This window comes from Dendronephthya gigantea, unplaced genomic scaffold (genome assembly GCF_004324835.1).
Source record: "Dendronephthya gigantea isolate DGI-Jeju-01 unplaced genomic scaffold, DenGig_1.0 000082F, whole genome shotgun sequence".
Lineage (NCBI taxonomy): Eukaryota > Metazoa > Cnidaria > Anthozoa > Malacalcyonacea > Nephtheidae > Dendronephthya > Dendronephthya gigantea.
Genome location: NW_021163092.1, coordinates 597,842 through 618,747, shown reverse-complemented (window position 1 = coordinate 618,747; position 20,906 = coordinate 597,842). Strand labels below are relative to the sequence as shown.

General features: G+C 36.4%; 1 protein-coding gene and 1 long non-coding RNA gene across 4 annotated transcripts in view; one reads left to right on the top strand and one right to left on the bottom strand.

The window, feature by feature from the left end:
• LOC114532887 (endothelin-converting enzyme homolog) overlaps nt 1-17,561 on the bottom strand; it is a 32,083-nt gene extending 14,522 nt beyond the window's left edge. The window contains exons 1-19 of one of the 3 annotated variants that reach the window (XM_028554475.1): nt 17,080-17,559; nt 15,543-15,739; nt 14,204-14,467; nt 13,916-14,008; nt 13,044-13,166; nt 12,129-12,218; nt 11,064-11,197; nt 10,466-10,682; nt 9,997-10,095; nt 9,659-9,736; nt 9,292-9,395; nt 8,981-9,039; nt 8,279-8,330; nt 8,123-8,190; nt 7,411-7,535; nt 6,549-6,614; nt 6,259-6,354; nt 5,640-5,716; nt 3,599-4,258 (exon numbers count right to left, since the gene is read on the bottom strand). In XM_028554475.1, coding sequence (XP_028410276.1) covers nt 4,174-4,258; nt 5,640-5,716; nt 6,259-6,354; nt 6,549-6,614; nt 7,411-7,535; nt 8,123-8,190; nt 8,279-8,330; nt 8,981-9,039; nt 9,292-9,395; nt 9,659-9,736; nt 9,997-10,095; nt 10,466-10,682; nt 11,064-11,197; nt 12,129-12,218; nt 13,044-13,166; nt 13,916-14,008; nt 14,204-14,467; nt 15,543-15,739; nt 17,080-17,416 — 2,364 coding nt within the window. In that variant the 5' untranslated portion in view covers nt 17,417-17,559 and the 3' untranslated portion in view covers nt 3,599-4,173. Of the gene's footprint in view, nt 1-2,367; nt 2,706-3,598; nt 4,259-5,639; nt 5,717-6,258; nt 6,355-6,548; nt 6,615-7,410; nt 7,536-8,122; nt 8,191-8,278; nt 8,331-8,980; nt 9,040-9,291; nt 9,396-9,658; nt 9,737-9,996; nt 10,096-10,465; nt 10,683-11,063; nt 11,198-12,128; nt 12,219-13,043; nt 13,167-13,915; nt 14,009-14,203; nt 14,468-15,542; nt 15,740-17,079 lie in introns of those variants that run through there. The other 2 variants (XM_028554476.1, XR_003687996.1) reach the window with 2 other exon arrangements.
• Nucleotides 53-5,315, top strand: LOC114532888. The gene is made up of 3 exons (XR_003687997.1): nt 53-183; nt 2,374-3,364; nt 4,142-5,315. It is a non-coding gene; the product is annotated as an uncharacterized LOC114532888 (long non-coding RNA).
• Nucleotides 17,562-20,906: the final 3,345 nt, after the last annotated feature.

Genomic DNA, 20,906 nt, shown 5'->3' with positions numbered 1-20,906 from the left:
AAACGCATGACTGCACGCATGTATAATGCTAATTAAATAGACTAAACCATGATTCTATGAACAGTGTTCCAAAAGGTTCAGAACTGTAAATAGAGCAGGCGTTTTGAGATTATGTAATATGAATCAAGATATCTGATTTCAAAAGTGAAAAGAGATAAAGTGAAAAAATAATGATGTAATGATGTAAGTTTTGAATGACTAATGTATGCACATTTTGAATACAAGTAAAAGCATGGCCATTGGTTTGCATTGCTTCTTCATGATGATTAACTTCCCTTCAGGTTCAGAAAAGTTGAAACACAGGAATTCCTAACAATTCCTAACTTAGTGATTCTGTCAGTGAGTCCATCTTATGACAGTATGAGTGAAAATGATTGCAATGCAAGCATAGTAAAATATAATTATTCCCAATATAAACCATTTGATTGTATACTTTACCACCTTGAGTTGAATATATATGCATAAAAACACACAAGTTGTAAACAAGTTGTTACAAGTCAGTTCTCAAGCTCTCAAGATATGTTCCAAAAATCAGGAAGCAGCATGGCAGCATCTTCAAACAACTTAGCATCAGATGTGGTATAACAACTGCCTAAAATAGACAAAACATTTCTCAATGTTTTGACCTGAGGGCCTTCATCAGGAGAGCTAGTATAAGAGTTAGCTTACTAACTCTCCTGACGAAGGCCCTCAGGTCAAACGCCAGGAAGTGTTTTGTCTATTTTAGGTAGTTGTTATACCACATTTGATGCTAAGTTTCTCAAAAAGATATGTTCACGCTGCATGTTTAAAGTTGTAACACGTTTGCGGAAGCTAACAACTTGTCTGGAGTGGCATTATTAGACTTGTAATTAGATCTGTCTGATACGTGACATAGCAACATTGCTACAAGCTTGGTAACACAAGATTGCATGTAACAACATTAGTAACAAGTTTGTACCAGACTTGTTCGAACAGCCTTGAAACAATTTGATTGCAACAAGTTTGTTACAAGTTACAACTTGTTAACAGGTTCTCTAATGCTTGTCAACAACTTGTGCCAAGCAAAACTTTTTTGAACACAGTTTTACTGGTGCATGTATATCGATCAGTATATGAAATATAGTAGCATTGGCAATTGTTAAAGGTTAATGTGGTTCTTTGAACAAGCTCTGTATGAATGCAATTATTTTATCATATATAATTTTTTTACCAATCAAATTTTTTTACCAGTCAACACTAAAATACCCAAATTTAATGAATCCTGGGTCAAAAATTACCTTCCTAACCTCTGTCAATTGACTATTATTTAGTTTGAGTCTGGACTATTCTCTGGAGAATCCAGAAGTGAATAAAATTGACCCTATAAACTGTAGACAGGCAAATTTATTAGTTAAAAACATTAAAATTATAAATGCAGATATGCATTACTTCAATGCAGATATGACAGATGTGGCATCATATGCTATAAGGCCTCAGACCTCTATATAGGGGTTGGGTTTCACTCACTATAGTGCATATGAGATAGAGCATATTTGTTGCAAAGCACAAAACAACATATACATTGATCTATTAAATCATGGAGTATTTTCATCATGTATTAGCATGATTAGTATTCATTACAATAAATTGTGAATTCAGGCATCCAAAGGCAAAGGCATCTTGCTAACCAGTCTGCATACATATTTGTAGTTATATATACTGCAATTATTCAAATAAATTCAACTTCAAATTATTCAACTAGGCAATGCATGATCCTTTATTTACATCTTAGATAATACAGTACATATATTCATGATCTATTCTGTCAGAGATATAGCATTCCATACCAAATGGCATTCCATACCAAATTTTTATATAACTGAAAGTCTGAATGTCAGCCAAAATTTACCATTTATAGAGATTTCAGTCCAATAATACCTATCTCATTCCTGGCAAATTGAAATGGGATAGAGACTAGCTTGTGTGATTAAATGTAAGCCATAGGATTAGTAGGTATACATATTAAACATAAGTCTGCAATTTTCTTTATTAAAGGCGTAATTTTCACTTCGATTTCCACAAGTAGAGCATTCAATTATTCTGATGGAAGGATTTTAACACTGGCCAATTGCAAATTATAATTTTTTCCACAACGTGTTGGATATATGCATTGGACGATAAATAGATAAGCTATTTTATTCGGGCACAGATACATGTAGCTTCAATTAAGATTTCAGTATATATAATTTGCAGCGTATTTTCAATATATTACTGTTCCGAAATATCAGCTTGTTACATAGATGTTTATATCCCTTTGAGGGTATATTCTAATTTACCATTCTCACCAAAAGTGGGTCTCGCCGTTAACAAAAATTTATACTATGTTCAAAATGTACAAAATCTTACCTGCAGCACTCGTGACACAAGAAGGGGTACGACAGGTCTTCGTTGAAGGAGCTGTCCCTGTTGTAGAACGTGTTGGCGAACTGGTTGTGGCATTTGCTGGACGCGCAGTTGTACTCGGTGTTACTGTACCGTTCGGCTGCTTGTGCTTGGACGAACTGCCATCGCTGGTCGACTTATTTTTCTCCACAGCATACAACGCAATAAACACGACAGACAAGACGAGTAGCACCAGAAACAACGTGGCCAAAAGCAAGCGCGCTTTCGAAGGTTTCCGCGTTTCGGGCTCTTCAAGCAAACCAAAAGAAATTGACGATGGCATATTTACTTATAAGCTAGACAGGAGCCTGAGAAATCTAAAATGATGCGATTAGAATGAAGCAAGTTGGAATTATGCCTAAGCACATGGAATTATGCCTTGACACTACAGCACACCTGAGGCTGTCAACGACTCTGCGCGCAGAATTTCCTTACAAGTTCTTTTGCATTCCTCAGTTTTCCCTAAAATGATAAACAGGAAGACCGAATTTGGGAAGTAAAAAGGTCGACGAAATATTCTGCGTAGGCGACTCTCTGAGCGGGAATTTAGTCAAAGCGAAAACAATTATATTCCCTCTCAAATTCCTCAGTCTTTGCTACAATGATAAGCTGCAACAACGGTTAATGGAGTGTCCCATCCAGCGACTGACCGAATTTAAAGGAGTCAAAAGGTTGACTAAATATTCTGCGTGGACGATACGCTGCCTTTTTCACTAGATCAGAACTAAAGAAGTGTAGACAGTCTGAGTGGGCATTTCCTCAACGCCAAATATAGGGGAAGTAAAATAGGGAAGCAAAAAGGGGAAATATTGCAGATGTGCGGTTCTTCTTAGAATATATCGCGTCTTTGACGTCATATCACTACGAGAACACATCCGCCGCTGATTCAGAGCAAGATATCATATTGGTAGAAGATATTGTTGATTGCTAAGCGAGCGAGCGAGCCTAAACATTTGGCCACGTGAGTTGATCGTTTTGCTACGGTTGTACCATTGCATGTGTCTGCAGTTCGGCTTCGGCAGGCTATTGTGTGTTTGTTTTTAAATCTGGGGAAGATTTTGGAAATTAAAACATTTTTCCTTCAGCTGCCCAACCCCTGCTATAAATACTGACGGTCGCTCAAAGTACAAACATTATTAAACGCTTGCACAAATAATCGGGTAAATCCGTATACGAAAAGTAAATGTAACAAGTATAAATGTGCAAATTCTACTTTATTTTATATTAGGACAGACACGTCTAAAAGCAATTCAAGCTTTGAACTATTTCTCGTCCATCAAATAACCGTGGAAATGTCCTGGGTCTAAACCTGCGTCTTTATGTAGTCGAGACCTCCATGTGCCCAGCCCGTTCTAACAGACTGCTGAATGATCTTCGACGAAGTCAAATTTAAAGTGGAAGTCAAGTCCGTTCTGCGCATGGGTTTTGCTCACAACAATGTGAGGTCCTCACTCCTCAGATAAATGTTTTGTCCAAATTTTACATGTTTTACATGAATTTTTCGCATCAAAAACACTGCTATATATTCATTTCAAGGCATATAGCGAACCTAAATGTCGTTAAATATTCAGACAGCACATGATGCACATCGTATTTTAAAAAGTACGAAAGTTCAAAATATGAACCCGTTTGTTTACTTACGGGCTTGACTTCCACTTTAAAGAATCATTATCCGAATCAGTCATGTCTCGTCGCTTAATGTTAACTGTGGTTTTTCTAAACAATCTTCAATTTCTAGACTATGGCTCACAAGAAGATGGCAAAAACATACTACCAAACGGCGCAAGTGTTCTTCGGTGTTGGGCATCTGAATGCTTTACTGAATTCAGGAAAGTTGTGGAGTGGAACACGTACTCTGAAAAAGATAATACATAAATTATCAGACGCTTTTACCACAACAACATGTGGTTAGAATTCTTTTGCTTTCAGTTGAGGCAATACTCTAAGATAGCCCAGTTCATACACGTATAATTATAAAAGGCCCTTTACACTACGCGATTTGTCGTATACGATTCGTACCCTGGCGTATGTGAACCTATGATCACCAGATCAGTGATGAACACACGTACAACGAGAGGTACGCATAGCGTACATGTGGGTACCCTCGAAAACATCAGCAGCGATTACAGTAAAGCAAAGCACTGCAATTTATATAGTCTATTTCATATTATATAGACAATTATCGAGTTAATTTAAATATTGCTGAAGATTTTTATTTGTCAGTATATTCGTCAGTAATGTACCTGCAAGTCAGCAAGAAGTCAGCAGTGTTATTTTGTTTGAATACAGCAGCAGTTGCGGCTGTTAATTATTTTATATACCCGCACAATGGCTGGGTTCAAATTTCAATACCCACACAGTGGCTGGGTTCACTTTCAATACCCGCACAATGGCTGGGTTCAATTTCAATACCTGCACAATGGCTAGGTTCAATTTTGGTACGTGGCCTTTCATGTAAATAGTACCCTGGTCTATGATGACGACCAGTGCGAGCAACAATGGCTTCGGTTTTTTTGAATTTTTCGATACGTCATACGCGCACTCTGACATGTGGAGCGCCTGACAAGATGATGTCAGTGCAGGCAAAATTGCCCCGTATACAACGAAATGTACGCTTGTAAAATCTGATTGTAGTCGAAATTGCTCGACCACAGTAGATAAATAAGCGATTAAAATAAAAAAAACCCACAAAAAGCAATACAGCTTAACTTAACTTTGTAAAAATCTGAAACAACGCAGTCCACGCCTCCACGAAATCACAGTGGAAACTCGAAATCTTTAATCTTGGCAAAATAACAACTTACGATATTTTCCGAACTATTTACGATATTTTCCGGAAGTCATAACGAACGATATTATCGTCGTTTATAATATGAATGAAGATTGTGGCATAGGCCCTCTTTTCCATCCGTCAGGGGCCGGTTGTATCAAGCCCGTTTAGCGTAAACGGTGGATAAGTCGAAATTAAATAACACTCTTACATCTCTCTTGAATGAATCAACTTGAATATTATGCACTGAATATGTAGTTGTAAACCGTATTTTTGTATTAAGGTTAAAAACATTTAGTTTGCTTGTTGTATAAAACGATAGACTTGCTTTCTATTTTAAACTTATACACCGTTTAAGCTAAACGGGCTTGATACAACCGGCCCGAGAATGATAATTGCATACAACTTATCGTGTAGTCTAAACAGGCCTTTAAAGAGAAATAATATTACCCACGCCTCCTTATACCTGATTGGTTCCAGTGAATGTCCATCGTTAGCCATCAACTTCCTGGCGTATTCTTTTTCATACTTTGCACACCATAACTGCATGTAAGAGAACAATTCTATTTCTTATTTTTCAGTTTTGTCTTACAGCAAAACGAACATTCTCTCACGTCTCCATCGAACTTTGAATGTTTTAAATGCGTGATAGAATCTAATGGCCTTCCAGCCACTGCTTCAAGTAAGCAATGTAGAATATCTTCCCATATTTGTTTCGCAATATAACACTATTGCACCGAAGATCAAGGTCTGGCAGGACAGTATTTTTCACAAGAAACTGTCACGCATGCATTGAAAGTAAATCGTAAGCCGCTAAGCGCTTCAAACATTTTACGATTATATCATGGCAATAATAAACTAATAATTAATGATGTTGCATGCTTGTACAATTTGAGACTGATGACCAGTCGATGTTAATTGGCCTCAAATAAACAAGAACCTGTAACCATTGCTATATACGTAGGAATCGAAACAGATAAGTATGCCAAACAAAGGGGGGGGGTTCAAAAAGCATCCTGAAGGCAGGACGACGAGTACTGGATACAAATAGTAGCTCATAATGCACTCTATGTTCGTACTCGTACCTGGGCAAAGCTAACGAAGAAAAGTTGGTTATTATCGAAAGGAAGAGATGGTAGCTTTTCTTCATCGCCATGTGTTTCCCGCCATTTTTGATACGCCTTTAAAAGAAATAGATATGTTCCCAAATCTTTTTGCCGGACTACAACGCATAATATTTTGTCACAATTTTCAAGATTTAAGGTGAAAAGAGACGAGCTAGTTGTTTTTTATTATTTTATTAGCTATTGGGTATTATATTTATTAGCTATTTAACCTGACGTGTTAAATCACAACGATAACAAGCAATACGTACTCTGAAAGCATATTTCAATCCTCCGTTATCAGCAATGTTTTCTGATAGTGTCTTTTTTCCATCAACCTAAAATATAGTGTAAGGTGATGTTCATTAAGACCAATATATAATTTATACGTAAAATCAAAGGAAATGACTGTGTACTGTGTACATGCATGTTACTTGTTGTAATTGACCGTAACGAAAAAGATGGCGGGATGTACATTTTACCAGAATCCAATGCGGGCATTAAGAATGATTGACTGAAAAAAAATTGCAAGAAAAACTCCTAATGACGTGAAATTTTAACAAAACGAAGAAAATAACTTTCTGTTTCATGCCTGTCCTTTAAAAGACGTCAGTTCGCTTTTTTAAATGATTTCCGACCGCAATGCATTCTGGTAAAATGCACATCCGCCATCTTTTTTGTTATGGTCAATTGGCAAGTTTTTAGCCGCTGGCATGTTAAGACTGAAATATATATGTTATAAAGAAAGCAAGAGCAAATATTTCCTTCCAAGGATACCCTACTTAAATCTTACTGGTCGTAATCCCACAATTTTTACTGAATGTTTAGTAATTCTTGTTGTTTTCATTTGCAGCCTTATTGGGTACACATTTTCTCCACCTAATATAATCGTTATATACAATGTAAACTTTGAATTTGGTTTTGTTAAGTTTGTTTTTCATCAGAAATATATTTCGTGCTTATAAAGGCGAATGTATAAGTGTATTCGAACAAAGAGACATCCAAACGGCCATGTTGAACGGACTTAGAGATAAACGTAGCACTGGAAGAGCAGAAATATAGATGACGTCATTTCTGGTAGATGACGTCACTCCCGACCAGTTTCCGTGACCAAAACCACGTTTGCATACAAACCTTTTGACCAAATATTGTAATATTGTTGTACTGGTCAATTAAGCATTGGGATCGCTTCACGAAGTTTTCATGCGATGCTTTTGTCCACCATTGGCGGTAGTTTCCATTCTCGTCGAATTGACTACCTGTTTGTTATATTAATGAATATTTTAAACAACGAACAATGAACGAAGCTAAAAATTAATAAGTACAGAGTTATTCACTGTATTAGGCCCAGTTCATACGTCGCATTTTGGTCGCGTCGAATGCAATTCAAACAATAGATAATGAGATGGTAAACTTCATTCAGCCTCATTACCATCTCATTATCTATTGTTTGAATTGCATTCGACGCGACCAAAATGCGACGTATGAACTAGGCCTTACTATTTTCTTTGTATTACTTTTAAGTAATAATAAGTCTTAAAGGGCTAAAATAACGTTAAAAACCGCACTAGACAGAATTTTTAAAAAAATTTTACAAAAAAAATTGGAGGGTCACCGAACTTGATTTAACACTATTTGGCGGTCATTTTGAAACCTCCCTGTTGCTATAGCAACGGCTGCCAAGCACATGTTCTCGACAGATTTCGGCTCTAGGTATTTTGCCAGAATAGTATATAAAATTTTAGTCTTCTAGTCAAACATTTAGATGCTGAATATCCCTGTTTAAAATGTACATTTAAAAAATTCGATAAATTGTAGGGAGCCACCTTAAGATGATTTTGAATACCTGTCTTATCAAAGCCGTGAGTAATCTCGTGACCAACGACCATTCCCAGAGAGCCATAATTCAATGCTCTAAAATTTACAACAGCAGCATCATTACAAACTGGTCATAAATTGCATTGCATCAACGCAAACACGATAAGACAAAAGTATTCCTTACTTCAACCTGCCACCTTTGTAGAAAGGAGCTTGTAATATTCCGGCTAGAATAGCTGCAAGAGGAGCAAGGTAATTTCATACATACAGGGCATGATTTGCGAGTACGAACAATTTGATTACAATTTATTCGCCAGCTGTGAAAGGTCATGAAACGCAGGGGTGAGCGTAGACTTGTTCCAAGTCTGCCTCTTGATGGTATAAAATTAGTATACTGGCACCCTAAAAAAAATTAATGGCACCCTAAAAAAATTAGTATAATGGTACCCTAACCTCTCCCCTCTCTCTCTCCTCGCCCGATTTTAGGGTGCCATTATCTCCTCTACTATCCTTACATTACCACTATTATATTGCATGCTAAAAGCCTCTGCGGAGGAGAGTGGTGTCAGTATACTAATTTTATACTATCAAAAGGCAGACTTGGAGCAAGTCTAGAGTGAGCGAAGTGTTATGTACTAGTTTGTTTATAGACATTTTACGAGTAACAAGTTCGTGCATGTTGAAGCAGAAAATGTCCTAAAACGTGTTTCAAAATTATAAAACATAACACATGAATGCATCGCATCTTCTTTGAACGAGGTATAACAACAATATTTGATGCCCAAGCTGTTTATGTAAAATAGATAATATGGGGCAAGTAATTAAGGAGAAGAGAAAAAAATCCAACTAACATTTAGAAAATAGAAAAAAAAGGATAAAGACTTACTCATTCCGTTTGCTCGAGCGTTATAATAAGCATTGATTGTAAGAGGTGGCATGGAAAACCTAGAAACAGAATTTAAATACTTAAAATATTGTTAATTAAAAATTTGAACAGTTGCATGAATAGAAAACTGAGTGAAAATTTTGTGAACTCGAACTTTTGAAACAAGTGTTAAGAGAAGCGTAAGTTGAGCCAATTAATCTTGAGTTAATAAGCCGGCGTGGAGAAAAAACTTGCATGACGACTTCTCTGTCAAAAAAACTTGCTTCTGACAATTTCTCAAATCGTCCAACGCTCGTACTCAGGGAAAATACCTGCCATCATCCGGAGGTTTCCCTAATTCGTTTATTTTCTTTACAGATTGATCTTTTAGGACATTCAGGCTATTTCGCAAAAGATGAGACACATCGACTTGAACCTAGGAACATTAACAAAAATTTCATCAGACTTTCTGTCAAAATTTTAATAAATGCATAATGTATTTCATTTACACCATACATATTGATATTGATATAAGTAAAAACTGACATCTATTCATTTGCAAAATTCATAGTGCTGCAGCATAATTTGAACAGAAGTCGCCAAAGGTGAATCATAAATTTAATCTATATAAAATATCAGGTTTTTCACCCATTAAAGATGTTTAATTACAATAGGAATGGGGATAGTAAGTTTACTTACATTGCTGTAATAACTGTTTAACTTTGTTGTATTTTTGATAAACAATGGAAATCCAATCCAGTCTCTCATTTTTTTCAGCTACATAGTACAGAAACATCTATTAATTTGATTAACCACTGGCATTGATGGTACATTTGTGTGTGAAAACTGAGGTTTTTAATCCTGTGTGAACACTAAAGTGTAAAAGCTCAATCCTGTGTGAAAGCCTTCTTTTAATCCTGTGTAAAAGAAAGCCTTCAGTGTAAAAACTGAAGTTTTAATGCCGTATTAGTATCCAGAACTAATATAATAATAATATACCACGAACGGTGTCAAAACCCTTTCATTTAGCTACTTGCCTTAAGCTGTGCCTGAGCGCGGGTTGCATTGTCCATCCAATTTAGTTCGCTCAAACCAGCAATGAACTGGTCTTTGACCTCATCAAACATTTCTGCAGTCTAAAAAGATACACAGTGTTTAAGCAAGCATATATGTGTATATATGATAATTATATTACTGAATTTTGCGCCGTTAAGCATCGTACTATTACCATACAACTACCCCGCTACAAACTCCACCGAAAATCTTAGTCATATAAAAATTCTTGAGCCTGAGATGCAACATATTCTAGAGCGTGTATAGCCTTCTGAAGTGCTTACGTCACACAGTTTTCTATCTATACAATTTTGTCCCACTTGTTTCCCAGATTGCATTGCGATTCATTGTTCGAGACCGACATGACGTAAGCACCTCAAAGGTCTATTAGCGTGAAATAACATGATGCGACATTTAAATGCATGCGAAGTAAAATGTTAAAATATAACTAACCCTATTCCTCGCGTCTTCTGACAAGTGTCCGTTTACATACAGCAGAGTTGTAACATGTGTGAAAAATCTGTTCGTTAAAGCATTACAAGCCTTCCATCTTGGAGTGAGTTTTATTTTGAGACTCTTGTAATATTTCTCTCGTGCTCCTCGGAAAGCCTTCGGTAGGTTATTTATAGTGCTTTGAATAATGCTCCACGTTATCTCATTGGCAAGCAGACTGAAATAAACAAGACAGATATACGTGATTCATTCATTAAATATTTGGGATATCTAATCAATTGCCGTCAGGTGGCTGAAAGACTTGCAAACGTATTAAAACTTTATTTTTTAAAAAAGGCTTTAGTTGGGCTTTAAATTAGTTTCACAGATGGCGGCCAAAAAACCGTCAGTTATTCTCCAGTCTTTAGAAAATTCACTGTTTCAAACCCAGAAAATCTGTCTTAGAAAATGCATGAAATCACATTCCTGATTCTTGATTTTTCAAAATATTCTCGGCGCTGGGGGGGGAGGAGTTACCCTGTAGTTCTGCAAGCGCCATCGCACAAATACTCTCCGACTGTAAATAACTTCCCGTGCCCCTGCCTTGTTAAATTCGTACCTCTTGGGTTGTTTTTCAAGCCAATCGACGATGTCTTTAATATTATTTGGCAGCAATACCATTATCTTTTGGCCTGGTTTAATTGATTCACTTGTGCCGTTCAATGCCTCGTCAAAATACGTTGTCCAATTGAACTGAAAGAAGAGTGGAGAGAAGGGTTAAGAATTTACATTTATACGCTAACAATAAGGTGCATACCATGAAATATGAACATGTGCGGGTAAAGCTATTGTATCGGAATGGTATGGTTATTGTATTGGTATTGTATATGATATGGATGGTATGATATGTGATAATATGGTATGGTATGGCATGGCATGGTATGGTATGGTATGGTATGGTATGGTTATTGAATGGTATGGTATGGTATGGTATGGTATGGTATGGTATGGTATGGTATGGTATGGTATGGTATGGTATGGTATGGTATGGTATGCTAGGTATGGTATGGTATGGTATGGTATGGTATGATGGGTATGGTATTGTATGGTATGATATGGCATGGTTAACCTCATTCTCAGGGCCTTTATGGTATGGTACGATATGGTGCGGTATAATATAGTATGTTATGGTATGGTATGTACCGTATGGTATGGTATGGTATGGTATGGTATGACACGGTATGGTACGGTATAATATAGTATGGTATGGTACAGTACGGTACGGTATGGTATATTGCATAGTCTGGTTTGCTCTGGTGTGGCATGGGTATTTCTGGTATTTCGGGTTTGCTTCGGTGTGGCAAGGGTTTTCTTGCATGGGTATGGTATGGTATCTAATGTTGTGGCGTGGTATGGGGGTTGTATATAACGAGTGTTACTTTGTATGGTAAAGAGGGTACCCTGGTTATTTATGGTATTGTATAGTAGCATGGTCTAATGAAGGGATGTTGTATATAAGTATGACATACCATGGATACAACACTGATGTGATAAAGCATAGGTGCGGCATAGCATAGTAGAAAGATATGGCACGACACAACAATATACAAACGGCGGCTAAACGGTGCATCGATACGTTAAAACCGATTAAGTTCATTAACAATAGTGAGCTAATTTTACCCACCTTGAACGATGTTAAATTATTCAACTCATCTATGGTCATTAAAGAAATATTATCTAATTTGAAGTTACTTCCATTGAGAGACTTTTGCATCTAAAAAAAGGTAATATCTATCTTAGACTATCCCTGCTACACTTTTTTTGAACAACGCATATGAAATCCTGTTCATTAATTCCCCTAGTAAATTCATGATAATTTTACTTATTTGCAGGATTTCCGCGACTTATTTGCATAAGACTGCTCTCATGGGAGGATAGCAATGACAAAAAGAGAGACACATCATTTTAAAAGAGCCTGCATAATATATATCCTATCAGTGGCCGATCTAGAGTAAGTCAGAATAAATTACTGCAGCTCTAACTTGCGGTCGTGTCGGTGGATTTTTGCATAAAAATATTCTTTAGAAATAAATAGCCAATACTAATTGTTGTCATAAAGGTATTTTGAATCGGAGATTAAGCCATGTAATTCATTCCGACTTACCCTGAATCCGCTACTGTATCCTATCAAAAAAAATACCTCCCTTCCACGTATAGTTATCATTTTGAAGAAAATTACCTTTAATTGTGGAAACCCTGCTTACTTCACCAAAAGCCAGTTTGAATTGGCAGTAATTATAGAATACCTGGCCAACCCAACTCTTAACAGCGAATGCCATGGCATATTGAACCATCTTTTTTTATGTTACAGTACTTGAATTGGACTTTCAAGGAACAAGAAAGTAAACATATTGGCCTGATATTCTATAATTTTACCTCCAATTGGAAACCAGTGCCCATTTTTTTGGCGCGATCGTCGACCAAAAAGAAAAAACAAAAGAAATGGCATGGTACCCAATTCGGCTTCGAATTGACTTCAAAGATGGCAACCGGGTAAGAGTAGACGAAAATGCTTCATTTTTGCATAAAAAATCCATACATTTAAAAATTTATCTTCCATATTGACAATACGCTTCACTTCATCATCAACCGTGGAATTTGCTCCAAGTAATTGGAATATGGTGGACATAAACTTTCTGTAGTCCTTATAAACGTCAGAACCCTGAAATACAGTAACTTTATCATTTTGCTTGCAAAGCACACCACAGAACAATAAAATGAAGTTATAAAAACACAAACTTTTTACATGGTATATGTTACATAAAAGATTCTCTCGGAAAATGGCGAATTCGAGTTCGTCGGAAAATGGCGAATTCGACCATGGTCGAGTTCGCCAGAAAATGGCGTATTCGACCATGGTCGAGTTCGCCAGAAAATGGCGTATTCGACCATGGTCGAGTTCGTCAGAAAATGGCGTATTCGACCATGGTCGAGTCCGCCGGAAATCATGATACCTACTTTTCGCATTAAAACTAGCCGGTAATATTATTGAAAATGCGTGGATTTGCAAGTTCGCATGTACTTCTAAATTTGAGTTTCCTCTTCGTGTAGTTGCTAAGGTAAAATGAATGTGCCCTTTTCTGAAACTCTCCCCCCGGCGCCCTAAACTGCTTCCGGCGCCCCTGCTCGGTTGATTAATCACCCATCATGTGAGCAATCGCGCAATATAATTATTAGTCGGCGGGCAAAACCGACTATAACAGTTTAAATGATTTTTTCGACGAACTACGTCATTTATATAAATATGTATATATATATATATATATATATATTTATATATATATATATATATATATATATATATATATATATATATATATATATATATATATATATATATATATACAATGTGAAATATTTTCAAATTCCCACATCAGCAAAAAATTTTGTGTTAACTATGTTTGTATTTACCTCAGCTTTTTTCTGTTTCAGTGTGAACTCTCTCGAGCGCGATTGCTCTTTGTCCAGTTGTCTTTCGTTGAATCCAATAATCCCTCCACTTATCTAACCGGTAATTACAACCAGACTTAAATTAGTGACACTAATTTCTTTACGTAAATATCAAGGTGTATCCATTTGGGTATACGAACGTCAGTAAAGGCTACTTTATACTGTACGTTTAGTTGCATAAAGTGAGCTCTTAACACAGCTGTTCATAAACTGAATCTATATACAGAAACAAATCCACAACATTATTACCGTAATGAAAACTTCAGATGTATTGAAATACGATTGTTGTATATCCAAACCAAGAAATACTGGTACTTGAGTATCAACGAGTACTCTGGCAAGGACTTTCTCCAGTTCCCAGGAATCTCCATTCCAGTTTCTGTTAGTTATGTTCCAGGAGCCATGTTTTTCTATGACGTCAAGAATTGGTTTGATCCCGGCGCTTTCGATGTTGCTGTCGTTCATGCAGGACTTGTAGTATACGAATGCCTTATAGAGAGCTGACTTTGGATCCTAAAGGTATTAAACACTTTACAGTCTTGATCGAGGCATTTAAAAGCTAATATACAATATAAAAGCCCACGACAATATGGAGCCGCCAAATTTAAAAATTGCCGCCCATATTGCCGCTTTTGACTAATTTTTGATAGAAGTAATAAAAAGAAAAAAAATCGCCACAGCTAGAAAGAGCGTACTTGAATTAGTGCAAAGGCAAAGTTTGGGTGCGAAATTTGGTAAAATACGGATTGTACACTTTTGTATTACGCAAGGAAATGTGTAACTAATTTAGTTGCAAACTCCCGGTCGTAATACTGATACAAAAGTATAAAAAAATCGACAACTTCGCATGGCTATATTCAGGGCCGTAGCTAGACCGCTTAATTGGGGGGGTGTAAATTCCCCCCCCAATTAAGCTTCTAGCTACGGCCCTGGCTATAATTTCCGTAATTTACAACAATTCGCAGCCAAACTTGGCAGTCTTACTAATTTTAGTAAGCTCTTTCAGAAAATTTCCTTTTTACCGTTTAGATAAGCAATTAGTCTTTAACGCTAGTCGAATATTTCTAGGAGATCGATAGGCAGACAGTTCGATGACGATGTAAAAATAACAGATCAAAATGTAAACAAAGAGAGTAAAAGGAAACACACAGAGCTGTTTTCCACGTTCCTTATTACTGTAAGATGAGATATATAACGCAAGGCGATCGTTATCGAAGTTCATGCTTTAATTCTTCTCTCACGCAGGATTTTCAATTATTCTTATTCAAAATCCTCCTCCTTTTCAATTGTGAGTTGATTTATTCTAGTACATGGTCACAATTCAAAAGAAACAGGTGAAATATTTCGAAAAGCGGAAATTATGGCAGCCATATTGTGGGACGCTACATCATTTGGGACATGTCGCAGCTCTCGGAAGCTTTCGTCCGATTGGATAATGTTTTTCTATGCTTTTAAAGAGCGAGGCTGTGCCATTGGTTGAAACAGAAATTTATTGCAAAGTTCAGCCAATGAAAACCATTCTTGCAAGGAGCTGCGACACTACCCGGGCATCATTTTAGCTTTTATTAATAAAGTTTTAGGTCAATACCACAGAGTAATTTGACATCAATTGTTCATCTTGCAATAGACCCCTCAAGGTATATTGAACAAAATCATTTCCTGCAGTAAATGAATCAATGTGATATTTGTCATCAGGTATAAAATTCTTTTTCAAAAATCCTCCACAACTGTACTGATAAAAATCATCACATGGCTTTGTGGATTGGTCAAGTTTATTAAGAATTTCTAAAAAAGCAAAATTCAGAGGTATTAGAAAAATCAAAATGTAGCTTCAAACTGACTCTTGCTGAAATTACAGGTTGTTAAATCTGGCGCAAAAAATATTTAATTTCCTAGATTGCATGAACAGCACCACCCATGGTAGTGCATTCTTGTGAGCAATATTTCACCGCAAAGCCAATATAATGGGTATTGTTATGTAAAATGTAGATGATACAACTAGTGTTTGCTTAAGCTAGATTTCAAACAGTCAGATTAAAAATGTGCTTCTTGCCTATGTAGTAAAATGTTGGGTCTTGCCTAACAACATAAGAGATATAGGTTTCCTGAACCACCATCAATTTCATTTTAATTATACAGCTCATACTATATAAAGTGTAAAATTGTGACCATAATTGATTTGCCCTATTGCGGTATTGCCTAATTAGCAAATATGTTTCATTCCCTTGATCAAATCCCCATTAATTCCAGTTACTGGTACATAAAACAGAAGTGCATGGCCCATTTAAAATGGGAGGAGATTTGTCTGATTTGGGCAAATGGAAGCTCTGGAGTTCACTAATGTGTATATACACTCTTGCATGCATATTGACAATTTGCAAGGAAACATTTCTGTATTGCATATGATTGCATACAAATTGTATATTAAATTACAAGGATATAAAGCTGTCTATAAAACAACATATCTTGTTATAAGTTTGTAGCCAAAATCATCTTACATATATTTCAAAACTGAAATCAGGGTTGTCAAACCCACTGGTGAATTCAATTGGAGTGCAAAGGTGTGCACAGTGTAGTCTGTACACACCTTGATCACTACAGTGCAAGATTGGACTAGTAGATCCAATTTAAGACCAAGACTTTAAGCCGGTTTTCCACTAGCGATATTTTTCGCGCGAAGCGACTTTATTCCTTTGTATTTGAGCAATTTGTTCCAGATGGTTGCAGTTGAGAGCTCTGAAACAAAAGTCAAAATGTCGATTCGCGCAAAAAATATCGCCAGTGGAAAACCGGGTTTACTTTACAATGTTGCATTCAAAAGATAAATATCTTGCGGACGCAAATTCTACGCCTACTGCAACATCACAACAAAGCCGCCCAACACGTGATATGCGGAGCGGGATTGCATACAATACACAATGACAAATATCCAGCTGACAGCTGCTTCCTAATAGCACAAAATTAAATATTTATATATATTGTGAACAGTTATAATTCTAACAAATTTGTTCCACGAGTATTAAAATATTCCGGTTTTGGGCATTGGATTTTCAAAATTTTTTAGATGGACCTACTTTATAAACAAAAACTTTGAAGACGCAGTAAATTTATAACATAATACGTACCTGCAGCACTCACGATACAAGCTGGCGTGCTACAAGTCTTCGTCGGGGGAGTTGGGCTCGCAGTAGTAAAATTTGTTGGCGAAATGGTTGTACTATTTATAGTTGGCCGGTTAGTTGTGGCACTTGTGGTGTTGCTCGGTGTTGCTGTACCGTTCGGCTGCTTGTGTTTCGATGAGCTTCCCTCGCTGTCTGATTTATTCTTTTCGACGGCGTACAAAGATATGAATACAATCGATAAAACCAGTAGCACCAGAAACGATACAGCCAAAGCCAAGCGCGCCTTCGAAGGTTTTCTTGTTTCGGGCTCCTCAAGCAAACCGAAGGGAATTGACGGCATATTTATTCTCGTTTTGGAAGCAGCAAGACTGAAGATCGATGAGATAAGATTATGATCACTGGCTGACACCGAACTTGACAATTCGTTACTTTCACAATCAACAGTGGGCTGTATGAGGCAGTACTGCGCAGGCCGCAGGAGAGGTACTTATAGCGGGCAGGCTGCACAATATTGGTACGCTTCTGCGCATGTGCATACTGCAAAGCCTGTTATATTTTTAAAAAGACCGCATGGCAATTCAATAAAGTTGGCCAATATCCACCGCGATATCATTTGTCTTCGTGTTCGAATCAAAGACATGGCTAGATTAGAATGTTAAGCGAGCGCTATCAATGTTAATCATTATATATTAACAATGCGTTGATGAGCAAATTCCGCTAGACCTCAGCCTCAGTTACGAAGTCACACGTAAACAAATGCAAAACTGATTTTCCATTAAAACTAGTATATAACATGTTAAACTAGCGGAAGTTGTCGAATGCCGTCCTTAGCATTATTAATATAGCTATAGGATTTTGTTACATAGGTCCTGTGTATTTTAAATGTGATTGGTTCATTCGTAGTCACATGACTTTAAATAAACGCCCCGCCAGGGAAATTGTTGCTCGCTTCTTGTCATAACAAAGTAACGTGGTTTTTTTGGAAATGAAATTGTTGTGTAACATGTATGTTTTTGTTCCTATATAACGCATTTAATGTACACTACCTCAGGAAATAGTGAGTTTTGTTTTCCCTCAAGGCTCAACAGGCAGACTCTTGGGAAAACAAAACTCACTACTTCTCTCGGGAGCATACATTTTGTATAATGAACATGGATAACACACGCTTATTTTTGAGCTTTCAATCTTAATCGAATGCAACATCAATACCCAATTCTTAGATTTTTTGTTTAACTTTTTTTAAATTGTAAAAACTGAATTAGAAATTATTGATTTTGTCCCTTGAGGAAACATTTCTGTATTGCATATATATGATTGCATACAAATTGTATATTAAATTACAAGGATATAAAGCTGTCTATAAAACAACATATCTTGTTATAAGTTTGTTGCCAAAAACATCTTACATATAATTCAAAACTTAAATCAGGGTTGTCAAACCCACTGGTGAATTCAATTGGAGTGCAAAGGTGTGCACAGTGTAGTCTGTACACACCTTGATCACTGCAGTGCAAGATTGGACTGGTAGTTCCAATTTAAGACCAAGACTTTAAGCCGGTTTTCCACTAGCGATATTTTTCGCGCGAAGCGACTTTATTCCTTTGTATTTGAGCTTTATTTTTGAGCTTTCAATGGTTATCTTAATTGAATGCAACATCAATACCCAATTCTTAGATTTTTTGTTTAACTTTTTTGAAATTGTAAAAACTGAATTAGAAATTATTGATTTCTAATCAGCAAGGCTAACAAGCGTTAAAAATCATGACTCTCAAGTCATTTTTAGTATGGTCTTCGATCAATGCCCATAAACATAATCTGCTACAAGCTGAACTGAGAATTTCGGCGCCCTAAAGTTATTTACAGCATCAAAAGTAGTATTTTAAATCTGCGCGCATTTCAAACCAGGAACTTTTGTCTCTCCCCATGTACTCCAAAAATTTGCATAGCGAAACTAAATCGCCAGGGTAGCTACACCAATGAACTCAAAGAAGTCTGTACGCTCACTCTGTCGGAAGTTTGAAGCCAAGATGCATGGCGTACCCTGAAGACTTTGTATATAGGTATGATCCAGGCCTCCAGTGCGGAAATTTTTCTAGGTAAAATAGCGACAATTAACAGCTGGGCATTTTGTACGGAGCATGCGCGAACTTGGCATCCACGCACATCGTATATTTAAAAAATGGCGGCTGATAGGAGTGAAGATAGTTGCATACTTTTGCAGTAAAAGAAAGAATTCGGTTTTTAACGAAAAGAAGAATATCATGTACGTGTAACTGCTGGTTTTGTTGTATCTTGTGGTACAAAACATGGCATTGAGAAAGCATCCGAATGATCTAAATTAGCAAACAATATGTTGGTTTGTCACACTCACAACTTTGTTCGTCACTTTCGTGTGGAAATTAAGAATTTCAGTCACAATGTGGTTGTCGTTGGTTAGTTAGCAGTTAAGGAAGCATTTATTGCAGGAAGCTTTCAGTCATTTGTCAGCTTTCAGCTGGACATTAACTTAAAAAAGCCACCAGAGTCTTCACAGTGGAACTATGGCATGAGACTGATGAGAGTATTGAAACCAAAATAGTTATGTTCATTTTATCAGATGTTGATCTTTCCATATTAATCAATTTATAAAATATATACAACTGTGCTATGCAAACAATCTCGACTCCTCTACATCATTTATTTAATAATTTTTATAAAATAAAGTGAAATATGGACAGCTATAGCAACAGTCTCAGGCCAAATTGAGCTCAAACATATATATTTCAACCTCCATTAGGAAAATGAAAGGTTCTAAAGATCCCCATTATTGTATTTTGATGCAAGCAATGTTATACTAAATTTTTGCTCAAATAATTTTATTATACTCTAGTTAAATGATCAGAAATAGGAAGTAACATATCCCACAGGCTAATTTATATGTTTGTTTACAGACAAAAATAAGTATTGTGCGCATTTTTCTCAGCATGCCCACTAACTTTTTTATGAAGTTTGAACAATATGGATAGTTTTAAGCCATGTTTCGGAGAGGGGCACTGGTAAAAATTTTGAAATATTTTTATATATGTGTCACAGCATCACATAATTTCACAAAGCAAGTATGCCCATATTAAAGTTTGTGGTTAGATTCTTAAAACTTACCAAATCAATAGGACTTTTCATAATTCATAACAACCAATACTTGGACATATTAAAATCACTTTTGCAGCAATTTTTACATCATAACAACTCATACAGAAGGAAGTTCGTAAGTATGTTACAACATGGCATTTTCAGAGCATAAGTGGTTTGTGAAATTACAACATCTAGAGCATTTTTTCCATGAGTGGCTAATGTTTCAATAAAACAAAACATGATTTAACTTTCATAAAATATACTTTATAACTGAAGGCAAAGGTCAGTTTTCACGAAATCGAAAGAGGAAAAGGTGTTATTTCTATAGAAAAATGCATGTTAAGGTATACTTATTATTTCGCGTGAGAAGGGACAAATAGATTAATGAACACGCCAGTGGAAACAACAATATGTCAGCTTCTGTCAAGAGTAAAATAGGGTTAATTCGTTGTTTGCATACTGCTGTAACCTGGTCCTGAAACTTTGACAATGAGTGAAATACTTCAACTTGTCGCCCATTTGCAAATAAAAATCTTTCGCAAATATTTACGTGAGAATGTCGTTATACCCTTGTATGCAAGCACGGGAACGTAATCTTTGAATACACCCTTTTATTTCCGTGAACAAACCAGTAAAAATGGAGAAAAAGCTCCTCAAAATACATGTTTTTGGCGTTCGAAGAATTAAAATTTTTCTTGAAGAAATGCGCCCGCAATTTT